Genomic DNA, 21,027 nt, shown 5'->3' on the forward strand with positions numbered 1-21,027 from the left:
CCCTGGAGGAGTCTTAGTCCCAGGACACGGGTCACCCTCCGAAGGGAGGGCAGACTGCAGTGGGACCTGCTGTGCAAAATGGTAACAGAAGAGTCTCTTAAATAACCAGAAGGAAACACGATCAGGGGCGATCCCTCCCTTTCCAGGCAGCACTCTGGCTTCGGGATCTGGCCGGGTTTTGCCAGCTGATCCCACACACTGCTGGGTTTGGCTCCACTCTAACCAACGATGCTTTCCAGCTTTTAACGAGGTCGGGGGTTATCCCAGCCTGGAAGAGGCCTATTTAAAGGCCGTGACGTCCAAGATTGTTCCCAACACCACCTGCCCAGGGCGGATGCCGTGCGCCTCTTCCGAGACCCTGTCTCTGGAGACCTGCCCTGGGCAGGGATGACTTTTGGGCCGTCCCTCGTGGCCACGTGGCACCGCTGCACCGACCAGGTCAATGCAAACAAGAACCCCCCGCCCCAAGGAACGCGCCTGGGCTCCACCAAGCTCTGCAAGGCCACCGTCACCAGCCCCTTACTGCTCCTTCTGGCCCGTGCTCTCGGGGGGCTGCTTTTTGGAGTCCACAGAAGCGCCCTGGACCCTGTTCTTGAGGTGCTTGGACTGGGACAGTTTGGAGAGCGGGATGCCCAGGGGTGTCCTCATCTCCTCGGCCGGCTTCTGGCTCTCGGGCACGGAGCTGAAGCGTTTTCCCGACGCTCTGGGCTTCTCTGGGGGCAGCTGCCCGGGTGCCGTGGGCTTGCCGGGGCTGAAGGCTTTGCTCTGCCAGTAGGGCCGGCTGCCTGCGATGGTTTTTTTGGGTTCTGCTCCCTCCCCTCGGTACTTGGCGGCCCCGAGGGGTTTCTCGTGCGTCGGGGAGCAGGAGAGCTCCTTGCCCGGCTCTCTGCCCGCCGGGGTCCTGGGCCGGTAGCGGAAGATGTGAGTGCCCTGCTGGGGAAAGAGCAGAGAGAGGGTGAGATCTGGCTGGTGGAAGGATGCTGCTCCCTGCAAGGCCACCTTGGAGAGAACACGTGGGAGAACACACGGAGACAGTGCTGAAGGCACTCTTGCCCCAGATCTGTTGCAGCTGTGTGAATTACCCAAGAGTGGGAACAGCCTTGTCCTCACAGCTATGGGTGATAAAAGGGTGAGTTAGCTGGGAGAGGGGTCAGATGGAGTCTGCTGGCTGTGCTGCAAGGAGGGGGGGACAGGAGGTCGTGAGAGGGACAGGAAGGGTAAGGTGCTGCACAAGGGACAGGACGCAGCCAGCTGAAACTGCTGGAGAAAGAGCCAGAGTTGTGTGGGGTTGCTCATGGGACTGCAATGTAGGAAGGGTATGAAAGACTCTTTAGATAATGAGCTGCTGATACTTGAGGCCCTCTGGAGTTTTTAAAGAAGCTTTCTCAAGTACTGTGACCATCTAGAAGATGACAATTCTTCACCAGGTATCCTCATGGACAAATCTCTCTGCCCCTTGGTCCCCTGCCCAAATTCAGCGACAGCTCAAAGCTGCCGCAAATACTGACCACGGGTGCTCGCCTGGTTCCTGACTCTGGCACCAAACACTCCAGCAGCCACATCCCAAGCCGCCCTGGCAGCCTGGAGGCTGTCCCCAGCCAAGCTCCTCCTGCCTGGAAATCCAGGACAGGGCATCTCAACACCTTCTCTCTGGCAGCAGCCTGAACACTCACTTTAACCCTCTCAGCCCCTGAGTACATCCAGTCCCCCAGACCCGACCTGTGGGATGAGGTGAGTGCCAGGATCGATGAAAGGATGGAGGCTTGGACAGCAGACAGCATCAGGAGCCAAGAGCGAGCTGCAATGCCGCTGTGGGGGTGGCTCCCATTAGCTGGGTTGAGACACACGTTTGGGTCGGGGCTGAGCACCAGGAACCTTAATTCTGGCCTGGGTAAGGCCGTGACACACGGCTGTGGTCACCAGATGTTTATCTCCCCTTTGGGTGTGCCCCGATCTGGAGGTGTGATTGCACCTGTGCACCGGGGGAGGTGGGAGCTGGGGAGCCAAGGTGCTGATGGCAGGAGGAGCTGCAGAGCTGGCTGTGCCAACCCGCCCTGCCTCTGCCGTGACCCTCACCGTGCTGCTGCTCGGTTGCCAGGCGGCCCAAATGTCCCAAAGGCCTCCCTGGCCCTGGAGCTGACACCTCCTGCGTTGAGCAGGAGGGTTGTGTTTAAGCAGTTTATCTTAGCTCCTCCGAGATTGATTTAATTAGGTGCTTAAAATCAGTGTTAAGGTGTGAGAAGGATTAAGGATGATTTAGCTTTTCTCCCTCCGAGCCCATCATGTGCCTGAGCTGGGTGGTGGCTCCTGTGGCTCCTGACGTGCTCTGGCTCTTGGGAAGAAGTTAAACTGTGGCTTTCCCAAATATCCCACCCCAGGAGCCATCACCCTGTCCCTCCTGCCCACCAGCACAATGAGGCAGTGCTGGCTCAAGAGAGCCTGAATCCTGCTGGATTTCAGCAATTCCCTGGAAGCTTTTGGAGAGACCCCAAGCTCTTTGAAGGCAGCAGCTCCTACAGACGTTGCCTGTTTAAGAGGGATTGCCTCAAAGCCCGAGGTGTGGCTGATGTGGATGGACACAGCTTGGCCAGAGCTTTGAGGTGTGATGGTTTGAGTGGAGCTGTGGCTGGAGGAGGAGGCTGGACTCGGTTTCCATGTCATTGTGGGCGCTCTTTGGGGAGGAGGTTGGGTAGAAGGGGCAGGAGGGGTGGGATGGTGGTGGGGAACGGCTGCTCCTGGCTGGAGGACGTGCTGCTGTGGTTGCACGGGGCTTTTTTGGTGCTGCGGTGTAACCCCAACCCGTTACTGGTCTGGAGGGAAACCCCTCTGTGGGTGTCCACACTGCCTTTGGATGGCTCCAGCACTTGGGATGCAGTTTGGCAAGGCAGAGGCTGATGCGGAGGAGATGTTGGTGCTGCTCAGCTCTCCTGCCTGGCTCTCCACAGGTCATTGTCCAGCGGTGACTCTCTGCTAAAAACCTGAGCCACGCCGAGGCCGGCCCCATCCTGGCCAGCCACCTGAAGGTGCTGCCCCTGCTCCTCATCATCGTGCCAGGAATGGTCAGCAGGGTCCTGTACCCAGGTAAGGGCCCCCTGTGTGACCGTGGAACTGCTGGGGTGGGGATTTTCCCTCTCACTGAGGGGGGCTTGCCTGGAAACCTCAGCTCTGCACAGACCTGGGGGCTCTGCAGGTGGGAGACGGACAGGAGAGGACCCCGGCGTCCCTGGTGAATGGGGTTGTGTGTTTGGGGAGGGTGATTTCCGGAGAGGAATTGGTTTCCATGACATGGAAATCACGATGTTTGCCCTGAGTGAGCCTCCACCTGTGTTTTGGGCTATGCTGGGCAATGGGCCAGACCCTGAGAAACGTGTGTACCCAGAAAAAAACCCCGTATTTGAGAGAATCAATAGTGATTTCTGTCAGATTTCAGTTTTCGAGAGTTAATCGAGGCTTGCTTCAATTTATTACTTTTACACACAGGAGAAACTCTTCCCTGCTCCTCTCCACCGAGCGCTGGCTTTCCTAACCCTGATGCTGCTCTAATTATCTGCCTCTCATCAAAGGGCCAGAACAAGTTCCTGCAGGAACACCGGCGTACCCAGCCGTCCCCAGCAAGGGGGACCTGGGTCACAGAGCATCAAAGACCTCGGTGCTCCTTGCCCTGCAGGGCTCGGGGGTATTTGATGTGCAAGGATTAAAGCTCTGAGCTCCCTGTCACCTGCTGGGAAGGGAGAAGCAAGTGGACTCTGGGATAGTAAATTTAATTCCCTGTAAATACAGATTAGATGCTCGGCCAGGGTAACCTCAGGCAGTTTCAGTGATTTCAGCTGCTGGTTTGGCCCTGGGGGTTTGAATGCCCCAAAAAAACAGCGGGCGGGGAGCCTCGAGAAGCCAGAACGCTTGGCAGGGGTGCAAGAGGTTGCACAGCTGGGGTGGAAATCGGGGGGATCACAGCGTCACCGCCCCTGGATGGGATGGTGCTGTGACCTCGTGCTCCCGGCAGTGGGAATCTGGCACGCTCCCTGTGGGACATGCTGGCCCTGCGCGGTGACAGGGCCTGGCGTCACCCGTGGATCAGCCACAAAGCTGCTGACTGTGGCACTCGCCCACAGAGGTTGCCGTCCCTGTTTCTCCGCTGTCTTTCTCTAATTACGTGTCCGAGCGCTTTCCCTTTGATGCTAATCGCCCCGGAGAGGCGCTGGAAAACAAGCCCGAGAAGGAGACGCCTGCACGCACAGTCTGTCCCCAGCTGGGCGTGATGCCGCTGCCGAGGGAGCTCAGCGAGTCCCAGCACATCTGTACAGCTGTGCCTGGAGCTGCTGGGCTCCACCCCCAGCGCTGTGGGATAATCTTTAACCACCAAAACCCTTCCCTTTGACATCCATTGCTGGACACCAAGAGCTGTGGCACGGCCACCATGACTTTTGTCACCTTCTCCTATATAGGAAGGGTGATCTCAGCATCTAGGACAACACCAAAGGGTCGGGATGACACCAAAACTCAGGATGACGCCCAAACTCTGGGTGACGCCAGCCCTGGGTCGAGCTGACGGGGTCACCTCCGGGTTTGCAAACCTCTGTAAGGTGGAAAAACAAAAGGTGGCAGCAGAACGTCCTACCTGGGCGGCACTGCTGGGGTAGGAGCTGTTGCCATCCAGGAGGATGTGGGGCAGCATAGGCCTGATCTCCACGGCGTTGCTCCTCCTCTTGGTCACGTCCTCCAAGCGCAGGTGCTTCAGGGAGGGCAGGCTGCCCAGGGGGCTGATGAAGGTGCCCCGGCTGATGTGAGGGTCACTGAGCTTCCTCTGCATGGGGAGGATCTCCCCGTTGTGGGTGACGTCCGAGTTGGTTCTCCGGAGGGGCCCGTAGCGATCCCTCACCTCGAAGTACTCGTCTGAGATGGAGGAGGCGTTGGAGCGGCGGTAGCTGTGGTCGGCAGAGCTGCTGGAGTAGCTCTCCTGGTCGCTGAGGGTGATGTACTCCTCTTCCTCCTCCTCCTCCTCCTCTCCCAGCCCGTTGTGGGTGCAGGGAGGCCCTTTGTCCTCCTGCGGAGCTGCCGCTGGCCGGTCCGGCTGGACGCGGCAGGGCTCCGTGGAAGCTCGGTTGGGTTTCTCCTCCTGCTTGGCGCCCGCGTGGTCGGCCGGCAGCGGCCGCGTGTCACCCTCCAGGGCAGCGCTGCTGTCGCAGGTTGTGACGGCTTTGGCCATGAGGACACCAACGGGGACGGTCCTTGGCTTTGGAACCGGAGGCTTGACACCCTCCAGTGCCTCCTCCTGCGGCTTCGAATGGTGGCCCAGCGGTGAAGAGGCAAACGTCCCCCCTTGCCTCGTTGCCCAGCTGACGCCTTCGATGGGGCTGGGGGCTGCAGGAGCTTCCACGGGGGGCTGTGGGATCTGTCGGTGGCTGGGGGACAGCAGGGGCGGCTCCTGGTCTGAGTTCTTCCTGGCCTCCATCTCCCTGTTCTTCAGCATCTGCCGGTGCTGGGCGCTGGCCTGGGAGACGTCGCAGACCTTGATGCGGTTCATCTGCGACAGCTTCGCGTTCTTCACCTTGGGGTCGATGATGTTGATGTAGCCCAAGACTTCGCTCCCGGGCTCGGGGTCGGGCTCCACCCATGTGGGCAGGTAGTCAAACATGTTGGCTTTCTCCAGGTTCAGGAGGCCGGGGTGGATGAGCAGGGAGAGGTCGGCCGCGTCACCGTGCCGCTCGCCCCCCTGGCCCTCGGGAGGTGCTTTGCCTTTGTTGTCAGCCTTCTGGGTTTTGTCCTGGTTCTCGGATGAGGTCTTGCTGATCTGGTCGGCGCTCTTGGCCTTCACCAGGGCGTATTTGGGGTTTATCAGCTTCTTCACCACGGCGTTGGCGGGGGTCACCGGCACCACGGAGGGCAGCGTTACGGGCTCGGGTTCGGGCTCTTCACCCATGGAGATGGACTTGAGGCTCACCCCCTTGGACATGAGGTAGAGCTCCTGGAACTGCTTGTCAAACGCCTCCACCACCTGGCCCGACAGCACCGTGATGACGTTCCGGTCCGTCCTCGCCGCCGACCAGGTGAAGCTGGAACAGAAACACAATGGGGACTCTCTGAGCACTCGCTGGTAAATAACAGCTCTCCCCAGCCCTGGCCTTCCCCGGGGGCTGGTGGTGCCAGCAGGGACGTGATCTCACTGTAAACATTAATAACAATAATAATGGGATTGAGGAAATAGCTCCCATCCCAAATTAGAGCGAAGGGTCGAAGTCTTGAGCACAGTGGGACTCGAAGTAAAAATAAAAGGTGTTTGCAGTGGGTCCGTTTTTCACTTTGGTGTTGTCCCCATCTCAGTTTGGATTAGCTAAGAAAAGCGACTCATAAGGGGATGTGTTATTTGTTATGGTCAGAAAGGAGGAAATGTTTCAGTTCCATGTTTATAGAACTTGTCTTTTAGACCTGAAATCTGATCAGGGCTGGTCCATTTCTACCTAAGTAAGTTTTCCTTTGAGCAAACTGAAATATACTCTGTGTAGGAAACTGACAGGAAAAGCCGAGCTTGGTGTGAGAGTTGGGCCTGGCTGTGGTTTGGTGCTTTGGTCCTTCCTTGCGCTCACCAGCACAGAAACCCTTGGTGTGTCCCACCACCCCCAGGAAGGGTGGGTGTCCCAGACCTGGCGGTGTAGGGAGCAGTGGGAAACCCTTGGGACCACTCCAAAACTCCTTGGAAGTTCATCTCCCAGCTTAGGAGGAGGAGAGCAAGTCTGGTGTGGCGTCCTTGGACCACGTGTGTGCTCATCGCTCCTTTCACCAACACCTCCGCGGGGTGGCCAAGAGGGGATGTCACTGATTTACCTGTAGGAGCCACACATGGCTCGGTCCCCGTCCACGAACATGAACTTCTGGGCCAAAGCCCCCTTGAACTTGGTGGCCGAACGGGTGAAGAACTCGGTCCCTCCGGTGCTGCGGACGCGCAGGTTCTGCGGAGCAGAGGCACAGGCGTGAGCAGCAGCGAAGAGCTGCTGTGAGAGCAGCACCCACCGCTCCAAGAACGCCCCTCTGGACGCTCCACAGCCCCTCTGAGGAGCGGGAACGTTCTTCCCGGCCGGCTCAGAGGAGCCCACAGCCGTGGGGAGAGACAGGAACTCGCCCAAGGCCACGCAGTGAACCGCGGGCTCGGCTTGGGGAGTTTCCTGCTTTGCCCGTGTGCCAGGCTGTGTTTGCCATCTCCTGAACTCGGTGCCCGTGGGCGAGTGCTGCTGCCAAGCTCTCCCCGGCTCCTGCAATCTATGCAAATGCCACCATGGGAGAGGAGGCTCCACACCTGCTCCCAGCGGAGATTTGCGGGGGGTTTTTGGGGAGGGGGTGACCCCTGGACAGCCCACGTGGACCTGCCTGCAGGGGGTTTGTCCTTCCCCACGCTCCCCTTTTGCTGTGCTCCCAAATTTGGGCATCCACTCCTGCTTTTAGGGGCTGGTGGGAAATCAGGCAGTGGGGAAACATCTTTTCACCCTGGGGAAACGAAACCCGGTGACGTGGGAGCAGGTGCCTGGAGCGGAGTTGGGTGTCCTCCCCAGGGAACCCAGTGATGCAAGGGCAGCCCTGGCTCTGTGAAAATGTTTCTGTTGGTTTTTTTTCTATCCCCAGTCTGGCTCCTGTCTCCCATGGATCGCACTGGCACATTCCCCAGCAGAGCAGATAGCATCTCCCATGGCAAATGGGCTCCTTTTGGGTGGGGAGAAAATATTTTCTGCATTCCTCCTGTTCCTGCTGCGATGTTGGTAATGCTGTTGCAAAAGGCTCGGTGTCATCACTGGGTCATGCCCTCCGTGGCTGTTTTATTGTGTGCTTTGCTTCGCTTTTTAAAGAAAAGCATCAAAATTATTTGTCTTCCCTTCCTCCAGCCTTTCTCATCTGCTTCCCTGGGCTCTCCTCTCTTTCCCTGGAGACCATGTCCAGGCACAGTCCTGAGCCCAGGTGCACCCCTGCTCCCCAGCGCCTGGCAGGAAAATTCAGTGTGGATGACGTGAAAGCAGCAGATTTCCTGACCCTGTTTCCAGGGAAGTTCCACACACTGAACAGAGAAGGTTCGGGGTGGGGGGGAATTTTTTGCGAATTTCACAGTTTTCATTGCATTTTCCTTTTTGCCTGCAGTGAAAACTGGTGCCGAGCACCCTGATTCAGTGTGCCGCACTGGGGGTGCTGGGAGCCAGCTGGGATGGCAATTCCCATCCCTGCCCCGTGTTATCCCTACACGTGGGGCTGCTGAGAGAGCGGTGACACCCACGGCTTCACCCTCTGCCCACTCGGAGCTCACCCTTTTCCCGAACTCAAGCAGCAGCTCGGGGTTTTTCTCGGGGAGCAACGCTCCCGGTGCTGGTGCCTTTTCCTCCTGGCTGTTCAGTAAAATCTGATTTTTAACCCCTGCCCAGGCAGCGGGACGGCCGAGGAGCAGTGCTGGGTGAATCACTGCCCAGGCAGCCCTTGCACAAGCCTGCTGCTGATTGCCAAGCGCCGAGATAACGAGCCACACGTTTCGTTAACATCTCCCGCCTCGAGAAGCGGCTCCCAGACTCTGCCCTGCTTTCCTCACCTCCTCCTGCACCCCGTGCCAGCGAACCGCCTCGCAACGTGTGGCAAATCCCAACTTCGAGGCATTTGCCGAGCTCTGCAGACGTTCTCCTGCTTTTCCAGTCCTGCCACCGGGCCGCTAATGCAGGAAAACACCGGAGTGCGTCAGCGCTGGCTTTTCTGGTCTGGAAGCGGCAGCAGCCCGCGGGATCCCAGACTCTCCAGGGGGGTTTGGACGCAGGTAAAAAAGCTCGGCTGTGTTTGATTTTAATCCTTGGGAGCAGCCATTGAGCCGGGAGGGCAGGGCAGCAGGGGAAGGCGCCAGGCTCTGCCGGCCGGTGCTCCCAGGCTGGGGGTCCCTGAGCCCACCGCACCTCGCCAGGTGTGAGCGTGGCGTGGCTCCTGTGTGCTCCTGCCCGGGCAGGGGCTGGCCCTCGGCGTAAGCAAATCCGGGAGCCTGCCCGGGCACGGGCCTCGCCGGCGGGCGTTTGGCAGCGGGCGCGCGGCCGGCTGACGTCAGGAGCGGCAACACCGCTTTTCTGCCAAGCAACAGGCGAGGCCGAGCCGTGCTGGGCAGGAGTGGAGGGTCTGAAAGACCTCACCCCAAGAGCGTGGGGCTGCTCTGGTGTGTTTGGATCCGATGCTGGGGGCGGGAGCGTGGTGTCCAGGGCAGAGCCTGGGACGTTCCCGTGGCTGGAGTGATGCGGCAGGGCTCCTGCTGTGGATGTTGCTCCTGAGGCTGAAATAACGCCCTGTCCTCTACTCTGCCTTTGCCTGAGAACTGTGACGGTGATTTTCCCTGCACCCCCTGCTCACACAGGGGCGTGGAAGGAGAATCCCAGAATTGCTTGTGTTGCAAGGGACCTTAAATCTCATTCCACCCCCCTGCCATGGGCAGGGACACCTTAAACTACACCAGGCTGCTCCAAGCCCCATCCAGCCCACCCCTGCGCTGACAGGCATCCCCCCTTGTGCTTTGCCTCCCCTGGTTTTCCACAGGGATTGTGCACAGGGGCAATTCCACGTGCATCCAGGGCTGGAGAACACGGCATGTGCGGGCAGCTCAGTGCCTGCAGCGTGCGCTGCCCAGCGCAGCGAGGGCATCCTTGGCAGCTGCCAGGGCCTCGGGCAGCGTGGGAACCTCCCTGCTCCGCTCCCGGCCCTGCGCTGGGGCGGAGGCTCCGGAAAAGGGGAAAATCGAGTTTTTTAATTCCAGCCTCTGACTGGCGGGAGAAGCCCCTGGGGCGGCAGCAGGGCGCTGGGGACAGCAGGGATCCGGGCCTGGCATGGCCTCTGCTGCTCCCTCTCCCTTGCCAGGAGGAGCTGAGCTGGCAGGTTTGCCCCATGCCCACCCTCGTGGGGCTGCACCCCACAGCCGCTCCTCTGTCCCAACCCAAGCTGGGTACCTGCAGCCCCCGGGGTGCAAATCCACATCCCTGCACCTCAGCCCATCCCCTCCGTCCTGCTGCTCCTCAGTTTGGGCATCGCCTCCAGCTCTGGCCATGGGAAAAATGGACTGAACCCTTCCAGCGCCAGGGGTTGTGATGGCCCGAGACAGGAGGGAGCAGAGCTGATCACTCTGGAGGCTCCCGAGCTGCAGAGCCTCGGCTCAGCCCTACCTTCAGGTGTCCAGCGTGCATGTGGGCTCGCTCACACATCTGAAGGAAGTGCTTCACGTTGGTCTCGTCCAAAATGATGTAGACTCCCACTTTCCTCTTGAAGCCGGCGTCCAGGAGGTCCTTGAAGATGTCCACGTCGGTGAACATGTCCATGACCACGGCGATGACCTGGAGAGGGGAGACGGGAGATGAGTCTGGGCCTTGTGGCCGGGGACAACCCAAGGTACTGTCAGTGCTTGTTTTGTGAGAGCCAAAGCAAAGTGCTCCCTGCAGGAATTTGGGGTGGGGGTGCCCAGGGTTGCCCTCAGCTCCAGACAGTCTGAGGATGGAAATTCCTCTCCCATTCCTCTGCTGTCACTGTGGAAAGTTTGATCTCCAAGAGTGGTAGATGTGGCACTTGGGGACATGGTTTGGTGGTGGCCCTGGTAGTGCTGAGTTAATTGTTGGACTTGATGGTCTTTGGGTGCTTCTTTCCAACCCAAACCATTTCAGAGGAGATCCACAGCATAATCTCCTGATGAAAAACCAGTTACCGAGAGTGAATCTCACTTTCCTGCCTTTAACAGGCTTCACAAAATTCAGGGTCCAGCTTCTGGCTGAGAAGTTTGGTGTCCCTTTGCCCTCAGAGTTGCAGGGAGCGGTCAGAAGGGGAGATGCACAACGATCGCAGAATTGCTAAGGCTGATCAAATCCTGTAGGATCATCAAGCCCAACCACTGAGCGGTGTGTCCGCCTGCCCTGGTCTCACTGCCCAGCCTGGGGTGCTGCTCCTCCTGCACAGCACCCCTCCTTCCTCCCGGGCTGCACAGAGGGAGCAGAGCCGGGACAGCAGCAGCACCCCGAGCAGTGACAGCTGTGTTTGTCACACGGCAGAGTGACCGATATTCACGAGCTGGAGCTGCCTTTGTACCCAGGGCGTTTGCTGCTCTCCCAGCCACAGCTGGGGCTGATAAGAAAATGGATCTGGGCCACGCTGGGAATTTCACTGGAATGTCTTTCCTGGGCCCCCTGGGCTCTGTGCCCGTGGCTGTTGATTTCCTGGTGACGGCATCACCTGTGGCCGTGAGCTCCTGAGATCTGGCAGGCAGAGGGGCTGGAGGGAGCTGAGCATCCCAGGGCAGCTCCACGGGGATTTCTGCCTCCCCTCATCCCAGGGGAAAGCTTTGGCATCAGGCTGCTGGCTCGTCATTGTCCCATGGCTGGAACCCTGCCGTGTTCCTGGAAGGGAGCAGCCCTGGGCTGGGGCAGGTGGGTGCCCTTGGCCACTCGCCCTTCCAGGAGGGTCCTGCTGAGCCGGGGAGGGCACCAGGGAGAGCCCAGGGTGCTCCTCCCTCCCTCAGGAAGGAGAGGATGGAGGTACTTGCACACTCAGACACGTCCAGTCCGGAGCTCTCAAAGCTCCGAGCTGCCTTTTAATTAGTTTTGTGCCACAGGACGTGGAGAGCTTTAATTAAGCGGAGGGTTGTTATGACACTGCCGGCTCTTCCCTTCCTTTTCTGCAGGCGATGGGGGGGGAAGAGCACGGCTGTGTGTGGAGCCCCAGCCCTGCTGTCCCTGGTGCCACCCTGGTGTCCCCAGCCCTGACCGCACAGGAACGATTTGGGAGGTGCCAGCTGAGGGGGCACTTCATGGCTTTGCCACTCGATTTTAACGGAATTCCCATTTTTCCTTGGCCTTGCTGTGACAACCCTCACTGCCCCGTGCACCCACTCGTGTGTTGTGCTGGTGGGGAAACTGAGGCAGGAGCCAGCTGCTGGATTTGCATGGATGCAAAGTGGGCTGGGTTCAAAGCTACTCTGGGAGCTTCGGGCTTGGATTTGCCATGTTCAGCAAGAAATCGGGGAGGAGCTGAGCTGTCTTCCATGAGTCCTGGGTGAGGGACAGCTGCGGTGGGACATTGTGTGCCGGGTTTGGGGGCAGAGGATTTGGTGGCAGATAATTTGGGGGCAGATGATTTGCTCCTGCCCCTGGTGCTCCGTGCTCACGTCGCTTTTCCTGTGCGCTGTTTCCCCCGGGAGGAGTTGAGCACTTGTAAAATGGGGATGAGGAATAGCGCTGAGCTTCGTTTTGGAGGGAAAAGAACATTTTCCCACCGTGGTCCCGAGGCCTTGGGTCACAGCTGTGGCTCTGAAGGCGTCAGGGAGTTTTGCAGGGCTGTGGGCAGGGCGCTGCAGGCAGTGGCCCAGGGTGGCCAGCTCGGGCACGGGAAGGTTGCCCGGCTCTCACCCACTTGCCCACGTTTTGAAGCCGATTCCTCCTGCTCAGCTGGTGCGTCCTGTCCCTGCTCGGCTCCTGCTTCCCTCCCCACCGCGTCCTGCCTGCAGGACAGGCTTGGCCCTGCTTTGTCACCGGGATCTCGGGCCGATGTGCCAATGCTGCCCTGGCACAGGGCGGGCAGGGAGAGCCGGGACGGTGCTGGCAGCGCTCCTGCTGTGGTGACTGTCCTTGTCCAGGTGAAATCCGCTGCTGGGCTGCCTGTGCTGGAGCCCTGGGATGCCAAACCCTCCCGGCACAGGGATAATCTGTGAAGAGTGAGGACCTGTCTGCTCTGGAGCAGTGAAATCCTGCGTGCCCTTTGCTTCCCAGCGTGGGGAATGGGATTGTCTGGAGCAAGCTGTGCCACCTGGCCGTGAGGAGCGAGCTTGTCCCTCGTCCCTGTCACCCCTGCCAGGGCAGCGCTCGAGGCTGGGGTGTTCCCTCTCTGAAGCCCTTGCGCTGCTGTGTCATCCCAGGAAGCTTTGCCATCCTTTGCCCTTCTCCTGGAGGGCGCAGAGGAAATCAGCCCTGAATCTACAGCTGGAGGCTCCCAGTGCCCACGCAGGTGAAGCTTTTCTTGCAAGGAGCTGCCAGAATCCATCAGACACAGCGGAGGTGCAGGCGCTGGGTCCCAAATCCCTGAGGAGCAGAGAGCGTCGCGTCCCCCTGGACACCGGGCGAAATGCCGCAGGGATTTTTTTGGAACAGCTTTGATGAGCACATAAACTGCAGGATCATGTTTTATAGAGGAAGTTGCAGCTCTTTATTGTCTCACTGTGAATCATCAGATAATGACTTTTGGGGTGCACCACGTGGGCATTTAATAAATTAGGCAGGCACCAAGGCACAATTAGAGGAAGAGTGTTGGGATGGAGGAGAGGTGGGACAAGTAACATTAATAATTGCTCTCCCCTGTCGACCCTTTCATCCAGAAATGGCAGCAGGTTTTGTAAACAGTAATTAATAGGGCCTCCCAACCTTCGCTGGAAGTTGTTCAGGGTAATTACATCACCGCAACCCCAGCCTGGAACCTCAAGTGAAGAGAGGAGCTCAGAGTCACGGCTCTCTCCGGTGGCTTTGGGCCAAGGTCAATGTTTTCATGCTCTGGTTTCTGGTCAGAGAGAGCCGAGAGGAGGAGGGAGATCTTCCTCCCTTCCATCACAGAGTCGTTAAGGTTGGAAAGGACATTCAGGATTGCCAAGTCCAACCCCGGACCCATCGCCACCTCCACCAGCCCGGAGCACTGAGTGCCACATCCACAAATTCCTTGGATACCCCCAGGATGGGCACTCCAAACCTCCCTGGGCAGCCCCTTCCACCCTTTCCATGAAGGGATTGTTCCTGGTGTCTAGCCTGTGAGATTTGCAGCCTGAGGGCATCCACAGCAAGGAAGAGACGGCCGTGCCACGGCTCCAGCTGGTGAAGGTCTCTGGGATGAAGCTGCTGGTGCCCCACATTCCCCACCACCTCAGCTTCTCGGCCACAAAGATGGGATTTTCTGGGAGAGCAGGGACGTGGCCACAGGATCCTGCCTCTCCTTTCTCCCATTCCATCCCAGAAGGAGGAGGGGATCATTCTCATCTCCATCTCTGGCACGCCTGGGTTTGAGGCTCTGAGCTCAGCTGCATTTGGCCTCATCCTTGCAAGCACCAGCGTCCCTCTGACCCTCCGAGCGGCCTCACACCCCTGGTGGTCACACAGCGGTGACCTTCCAGCACCGGCAGAGCTCTCACGGGCTCTGATCTTTCCTGCGCTGACACCAGAGGACTTTGCTCCGCGGGCAGCGACGCGCGCGGCGGGGTTTGGGGTTGGCGCCGGCAGCGATGCAGAGCGAGCGTCTGGGACGACGTCTGGAGCAAGGGTCATCCTCTGGCAGGGAACTGGGAGCCTCTCCCAGGCCACCACGTGGAGAGCACTTCCACGGCCTGGTGGGACGGGACAGTTCGGCAGGGATGTCCCCAGGGGGACAGAGCACGTGGACAGTGTGCGTGACATCCGACTGCGCCCACCCTCAGCTTCCTCAGCCAAACCTTTTCACCGCTGAGCTGCTGTGAAGACCTTGAGCCCTGGCAGAAATCAGCAGGGTGGTCTAGCCCAGTGCCCCCCACCCTTGGGAGCACCCACAAGTTGTCACCTGGGCTCCACTGTGTGACAGCAGGCTCAGCCTCAAATACGGGATGGGAGAGCACGGGAGAGCCCCAGCCCCCGTAACTGCTGCCAGCCCCAGCCCCTGCAGCACAAAGCACTCACCCATCTCTGAGTCTCCCGAGGCACCGTGAGCTCCAAGCAAGCTCCTGCATGTCACCGGTGGTGTCACCGTGTGTCATCCCACAGTCAGGCACCGTCTGGACCGGGAGGCAGAGCCCAGCCCTGCTCAGGGGGCAGCCAGGTGCCGGTGATGAGCGCAGCAGCACCGACCGTGGCCACGTCCCCGTGTCCTGGAGAGGCTCCAGGGGAGGTGGGGACGTGCCTGACTCAGCTGCCAGCTCCGGGAGCAGGAGCAGGGCGTGGGGTGACTCAGGAGGAGCCGCTCGCGTGGGGGCAGGTGGGAAGCGGTGAGTAGGCAAAGCCAGGCGGGAGCTGCAAGCCCGAGTCGGAGGCAGCCGGAAAGACCCGAAGATGAGACGTTATTTGTTGTGGCATTGCTCTCCCATCCTCCTCCATCCCGCGGGATGTCAGCTCCCCCTTCCCTTTGCCCTCGCTGCAAAGCGCTTTGGCTGGGAAGATGTCACAGGCGAGGACAAGTGACCTCGAATCTGTGAGGTGACAGCGGCCAGAGAGGGCTCCTGCCGTTCCCGTGACCCTGCTGCCTTGAATGCTTTGAGAGATTCACGTTTCTGCCCGAGCTGGTGTGAAGAGGCTCTGCTGGCTGCGTGTCACGGGTTTCCCTCTCTCCTGCCAGGATGTGCAAACCCCAGAACTCCCTCTGCAGCAGCCAGGTGAACCTGAATCATCCCAGCCTGTTCCCTCTGCTCCACAGCTGCCCTGGCAGGGGTCTCCTTGTTTTCCTTCTGGGACATCCTCTGGGTTGGGAAGCTCCTTCCTTGGAGTTCTCACGGTACTGGATGCACAGAACTCAGAGAGCACCAAGAAACCAGCAGGTACCAACCCATCCTGCACTTCCCAGCTGGGACTGGGTCACTGGGGGACACCAGCAATGTCTGCCCACCTCTGCTGGCCTTCAGGCCACCACCTCGCTCCTTCCCCGCTCCTCCTGCCCGTGGGTGATGTCTCATTCATCCCCACTCCCTGCTCCTTGGTTTGACGCCACAGGGAGGACAAGTCTCAACCCAAATTCCTTCAGCATCTGCCCAGCCTTGTCCTGCTCATCCTCCTCCTCTGAGAGCCAGGATGAGCCAGCTTGGAGCACCACGGCCACCTCGGGCCAAACTTGACCCTCGTGGGGGTCAGTGCTAGACCAGAAGCTTGGACTGCTTTGCCCCAGGGTCACGGGCTGGACAGATGGTGGACACAAGGACTGAGGCTGGGCCATGACCCCAGGGTCAACACCGGACAGCTGGCACACCCAGGGCCTGGAAGAGCATCATCCCAGGTTCCTGCATGCTGTCACACCGGGAACAGCGACTGTGGAGCGGCTGGGACCACGGGCTCACAGCCGGAGAACAGCTCAGCCCATTTTTCTCCCCAGCAGTTTTCCCCAGAGCCCCGCAGGGACCCCGGGACGAGCAGCGCTGCCGTCGGGATATCGGGAAGGGCTGCTCTGACCCAGGCCAGCAGCATCCTCAGCAACCCCAGCTATCGGTGACGAGGACAAACCCCGCACGCTCTGCCCGGCGCTGCCTCCGCTTTGGGCAGGGATTGCCCGGGGCTGGGCAGGACTTCCACCGCGACGCCCCGGGGCCAAGCCTGCCCCGTCCCCGCGGCTCTCCTCACCTTCTGAGCCTGGCAGATCATCTTCCTCACCACCTCCTTGATGTGCGCCTGGCCCTCGATGGGCGGCTGCATGTACACGGTGGCCCTGGTGACGCCGCGGTAGGCGACGGTCTCGGGCCAGCCCAGGTCCAGCTGCGGGATGGAGCGGTCCGACCTCTGCGGCCAGTACTCCAGGGAAGGGGCCACGTCCTGCTCGTCCCCTCGGCTGTTGCCGTCGCCCTCGCTGTCCCCGGCGCTGCTGCCGTGCCGCGGGATGTACTCGGAGCCGGGGTCGTAGGTCTCCAGCGTGTCCAGGATCTTCTTCAGCTCCAGCTCGGACAGGAAGTCCCTGATGTTCTCCCTCTTCAGGACTTCATAGAAGGCGTCGGGGCCGCGGGAGGCCAGCGCCTCCAGGGCCAGGCGTTGCTCCTCGCTGTAGAAGAACTCGGGCTTGGACTCGCTGGACCTCCAGTTGACGTGGCTGTCGTCCAAGCACTGCACCTGGGAGAAAGCCATGGTGGCCCCGCACGCCGGTCCCTTCTCCCGAGGGAGCTCTGCGCCCCCGGAGAGCGCCGGATGTCGGCAATAAATAGGAATTAATTATTCTCCCGTCTTTAAACAGGCGGTTCGCTTCACCCTGGCCGGCTCCCGGGGAAGGCACCGCTCCCTTTTCCAACGGCTCCTGCCACGCCGGAGCTCTTCCTGCCGGGGAGGAGGGCTCGGTTTCTGCTCCCGGCTCCCGGCAAGGAAAACGCGGAGTTTCCCACAGCAGGGGCTGCGTGACGGGGCAGAGAGCCCCGGGTGTACCCGCAGCGCCGGGAACGTCCTTCACCCCCGGCTGCGCTCTCTCCTCATCCTCCGCTCTCCCCACACAACGCCGACACCGGATGAAATAAAAAGCGGGGAGAGAAACAAAGAGAAAAAGCGGCTCAGCGCAGGGCAGCGAGGAGCAGGATGTCTCGGCCGAGGTGCCCTCCGTGCCTCTGGTTCCTGGAGGAGCGGGGCAGCCGGAGGCGAGAGCTCTGCCCCAGCCTCCTGCGCATCGCCCTGGCAGCTCTGGGCTCGGGGCTCTGCCAGCGCGCAGTGCCGGGGCCGGACAGGTAACAGCAAGAAGTGAAAAGAGGAAAAGGAAAAGAGTGATTCATCCCTCCGCCCTGCCCCACCTGCAGTCACATGCTGCCTTCACACATTCCCTGCCCAGCCCGATTAACTCTTTCGGCTGATGCGCCCTCACACCTGAGCGCCCGGAGCCCCGCGGGTGCGGGAGGGGCCTGGGCGGCTCCAGAGGGCTTTGGGTGTCCTGTCTTTTTTGTTTTTAAAAAAAAAAGCTTCTCTCCTCTGAGATTCCCCTCTCTCCCGATGTGCTGGTCAGTCAATATTTCCCAGGAAAAGAGCTCTGTCCTGTGATTAACCCCTCCCATGCTGGTGCGGGATCTCGGAGCTCCGGTGGGTCCTGTGGGAGCTGCCAGAACGGTTCAAAGCTGCACTGGGGCAGGTTTAGACTGGATATTAGGAAGCGTTCCTTTGTGGAGAGGGTGTTCCAATCCTGGAACAGGCTGCTTACAGAGGTGGTCAAGGCCTCAAACCTGTCAGTGTTTAATTAAGAGGCATTTGGACAATGCCCTTCATATTTTGTCAGCCCTCAATTGGTCAGGCAGTGGGGCCAGATGATTGTTGAAGCGTTCTCCCAAACAAAACCATTTATTCTATTCTGTCCTGTCCTGTCCTGTCCCCTCCTCTACAGGGTTTGCAGCATGGTCACGGTAACATCACCACACCTGACCACGACAGATTTCATTAATAACTGCGGGATGGACAAAGAAAACCCCGCTTGGTGCTCGCAAACCAGAAACGTGGAAGCTCTCTCGAGCTTTTCTCTTGGAAGCTCAGCCGAAGACGAGTTTCAGGAATCGGGGTCAGATCCTTGCGCCAATGCAAAAAAGGGAATTGCCACGGGCTGTGTGTCTGTCCCCGGCGTTGGTGTGGCTCATCCGGATTCACAGCCGGGTAAATGAGGGCCCTGCCTGAGTCAGGCTCCCGGGGCGAAGCCGCCCGTCTGTCCGGCCATCAAAGCGCTCCTCTCTGCGGGCACGGTGGCCCTGCTCGTCCCACGGTGACAAATCCTGCGTGGGCTTGTGCCCAGCCCTGGCCTGGCCTGCGCAGGAGGTGGCAGCGGGGCTGGGGGACGCGGGAATGTCACAGCTGTTTGTCAGCATCATGGAATCATTGAGGTTGGAAAGGATCGCCAGGCCCAAGCCGGCAGCGCCGGGTCCAACGCTGCACCGCGTCCCCAAGTGTCACATCAGCTCTGGGGAGGTCGAAGTGCTCGGCTCCCGAAGGATGTCAGCTCAGGAGGTGTTTCAGGCGGGGCTGGTGACTTTGTGACTGGCCCTGCAGGGGTTTCTCAGCGGTGGGGTGACATCCCCACGGCGGCGCAGCAGACACTGAGGGAGCTGGAGCCGAAGCCGGGTGTTTCAGGTGAAATCCCAGCGCTGCTGGCAGCGATGGGGACAGCAAACGGGACAGAGGTGAGCACTGAGGCAGCACCCAGGACCTCCTCGGGTATGACTGGAGATGGCCCAGATGGGCGCTGGAGCGTGGGCGTGTGTGGCGTGGCAGGAGCGTGTTGTGGTTTTCGCCGCCTCAGCCGCTCGCTCCGGGTGTTTTCATTGTGCCAGGAGATTTACAGGCTCTTGCACGGGGTGTGTGCGCTAATGATTTATTGCATGTGGGGTAAATGCTGCATCCCAGCCAGGTGTGCTGTGCGCTGGCTCCGCTGGTGGGGGCGGATTGGGGTGGCAGAGCCCCACGCCTGGAGCAGCACCCCACGATCCTCACGAGGGGCGAGGACACCTGGGTCATCATCCCCCTCCTCATCCCGGGGGTTTCTTCGCCCCACATGGTGGATTTGGCCCCTGAACTGGGTGCAGCCCCTGTTTGCAGGCTTGGGTGGCTGAGGCCGAGCAGGTTGGTTCTCGTCACTGCAGCCGTCCCCGGGTGGATCCGGCCGGACAGGCAGCGCAGACACGGCCCCTTCCCTGCAGATGGAAGCGTTAATTACGAGGTCCTAATTAATTTTCCATTTTTAGCAGAGGGCCTAAAAGTGAGGCAGTGGGGAATGACACTGGGCTCTGCTCCTGGCTCGGGGGCTCCTGCTTCCCACTCACTCTGAGGTCCCACCAAGTGTTCTTAGGTAGAGCTGAGGCCTGGGGCTGGCACTTCAGCTGGAATACAACATCCAGACGCTGCCTTGCCCTTTGGAATGTTTTCCCCCCTCCAGCCACCAACGATTTGCATGGAGCCGTGCACAACGTGGTGTTTTAGACGGGGGAAACTGAGGCACGGAGCGCTGATGGCAGCTTTGCTCACGGCTGCTGCAGGAAGGAGTCACCGGGGCCCCAGCGCTGACTCTGACCCGGGGGAAAGGCGGCTCAGCTTGGGCTTTTCGGCATCCTTGGGATGTGCTGAGCACGGCCTGTGGTCTGCCCACAGCCGAGCCGTGCTCCCACCTCACCCCACGCTCCTCTGTGGAAGGTCCCAAGCTGTCCCCACTGGGGTTTGAGACAAACTGGGAGGCTGAGGGTTCCTCTGGTGGAGGTCACCAGGCAGGAGCGCGGGGACAACGCTGCCAGTCCTGTGCAGGGATCACCCCAGCTCGTCCCCGTGCTCCTGCCTGGGCGGGTGTAGTCCATCCATATTTATGCCTGATGTTAATTTCCATCCATTTCAGTATTTTATGAGTGTAACAATTAGGAAAAAAAAAAAAAAGAAAGGTTTCAGTGCTCGTTGAGACATAAGAAATAATTGGGTGTTGATGGTCCTGGCGTGCTGCCACACAAATCCCAGGAGCTGCAGGTGCTGCCCATGCCCAGGAAATTGCCACAACGGTGCACGAACCCGTGGGTGGGGATGGGCAGCGCCTGCCCCGGGGCTCTGCTGCCTCCAGCAGCCCCAGGACCTGGTGGGGCTCTGGAGATCCCCCCGGGGCAGCTGTCACTGGATTTGATGTGAGAATAGAGCCAAGCTGCGCTGGGCTGGGTGTGGGCAGCGGGAGGGAGGGGTGGGATGGATCCTGCTGCGTTGGAGCAGAGGTGAGTGAGGCAGGGGTGGGTTTTCACGTGGGATGTGCTCCTTGCTTCTCCACCCCGTGTCCCGCCAAGGCCTGGGCACCGTGGCCATACTCAAGGGTCAACATCTGCCTGCTGGGAGGGGGCACGAAGGGGCTCAGGGCTGGCCTCCACCCCGTCAGAGGCCTCCACGTGTCACCTGCCTCTGTCCCCCAGACACCGTGGCCTGTGTGGACCCTGAGGAGTGCACCGTGGGCTGCTCCAACATCGCCTGCACCGAGCTGGTGGTCGAGCTTCGAGCTGATGCCCAGCGGTAGGTGGGTGCCGAGGGGTGACTCCATCCCCACCGGGCTCTGCTGCACCCCGAGGCTGCTTGGATGATGGGGGACACCCCAGGGATGGGCTGGGTCGCTCCAGAAGCGATGTCAGGAGATGTGAGGTCTCAGGGTGCAGCTGAATGTTCCCCAACTCCATCCTCGCCCCAGGGGAGACCCCGGCGTGTGGCTGCACCATCCCGGGGTGATCCTGTCCCGTCCCTCCCGGTTCAGCCGCTGCCTCTCCCGCAGGGCTGCGGGGTCTGATGATCGAGGTGATGATGGCAGCGCTCCTGTCATCCCTGACTCCGATTTCAACAGCAGCAGCACCCTCATCAGCACGGACATCGGGAGGAAGCT

The 21,027-nt window shown here is 60.1% G+C and overlaps 1 protein-coding gene and 1 long non-coding RNA gene across 2 annotated transcripts; one reads left to right on the top strand and one right to left on the bottom strand.

The window, feature by feature from the left end:
• Positions 1-241: 241 nt before the first annotated feature.
• Positions 242-16,827, bottom strand: FAM83G (family with sequence similarity 83 member G). Its single transcript, XM_040079160.2, has 5 exons — positions 16,308-16,827; positions 10,158-10,325; positions 6,823-6,947; positions 4,619-6,053; positions 242-930 (listed from the first exon to the last, which is right to left on the bottom strand). Exons 1-5 carry the CDS (start codon positions 16,800-16,802, stop codon positions 520-522), a joined length of 2,634 nt encoding a protein of 877 aa, XP_039935094.1. The 5' UTR covers positions 16,803-16,827; the 3' UTR covers positions 242-519.
• Positions 1,168-20,595, top strand: LOC120759661 (uncharacterized). Its single transcript, XR_005703210.2, has 6 exons — positions 1,168-1,427; positions 2,946-3,081; positions 3,481-8,779; positions 10,261-10,380; positions 18,031-18,814; positions 20,570-20,595. It is a non-coding gene; the product is annotated as an uncharacterized LOC120759661 (long non-coding RNA).
• Positions 20,596-21,027: the final 432 nt, after the last annotated feature.

This window comes from Hirundo rustica, chromosome 15, assembly GCF_015227805.2.
Source record: "Hirundo rustica isolate bHirRus1 chromosome 15, bHirRus1.pri.v3, whole genome shotgun sequence".
NCBI classification, from domain to species: Eukaryota; Metazoa; Chordata; class Aves; order Passeriformes; family Hirundinidae; genus Hirundo; species Hirundo rustica.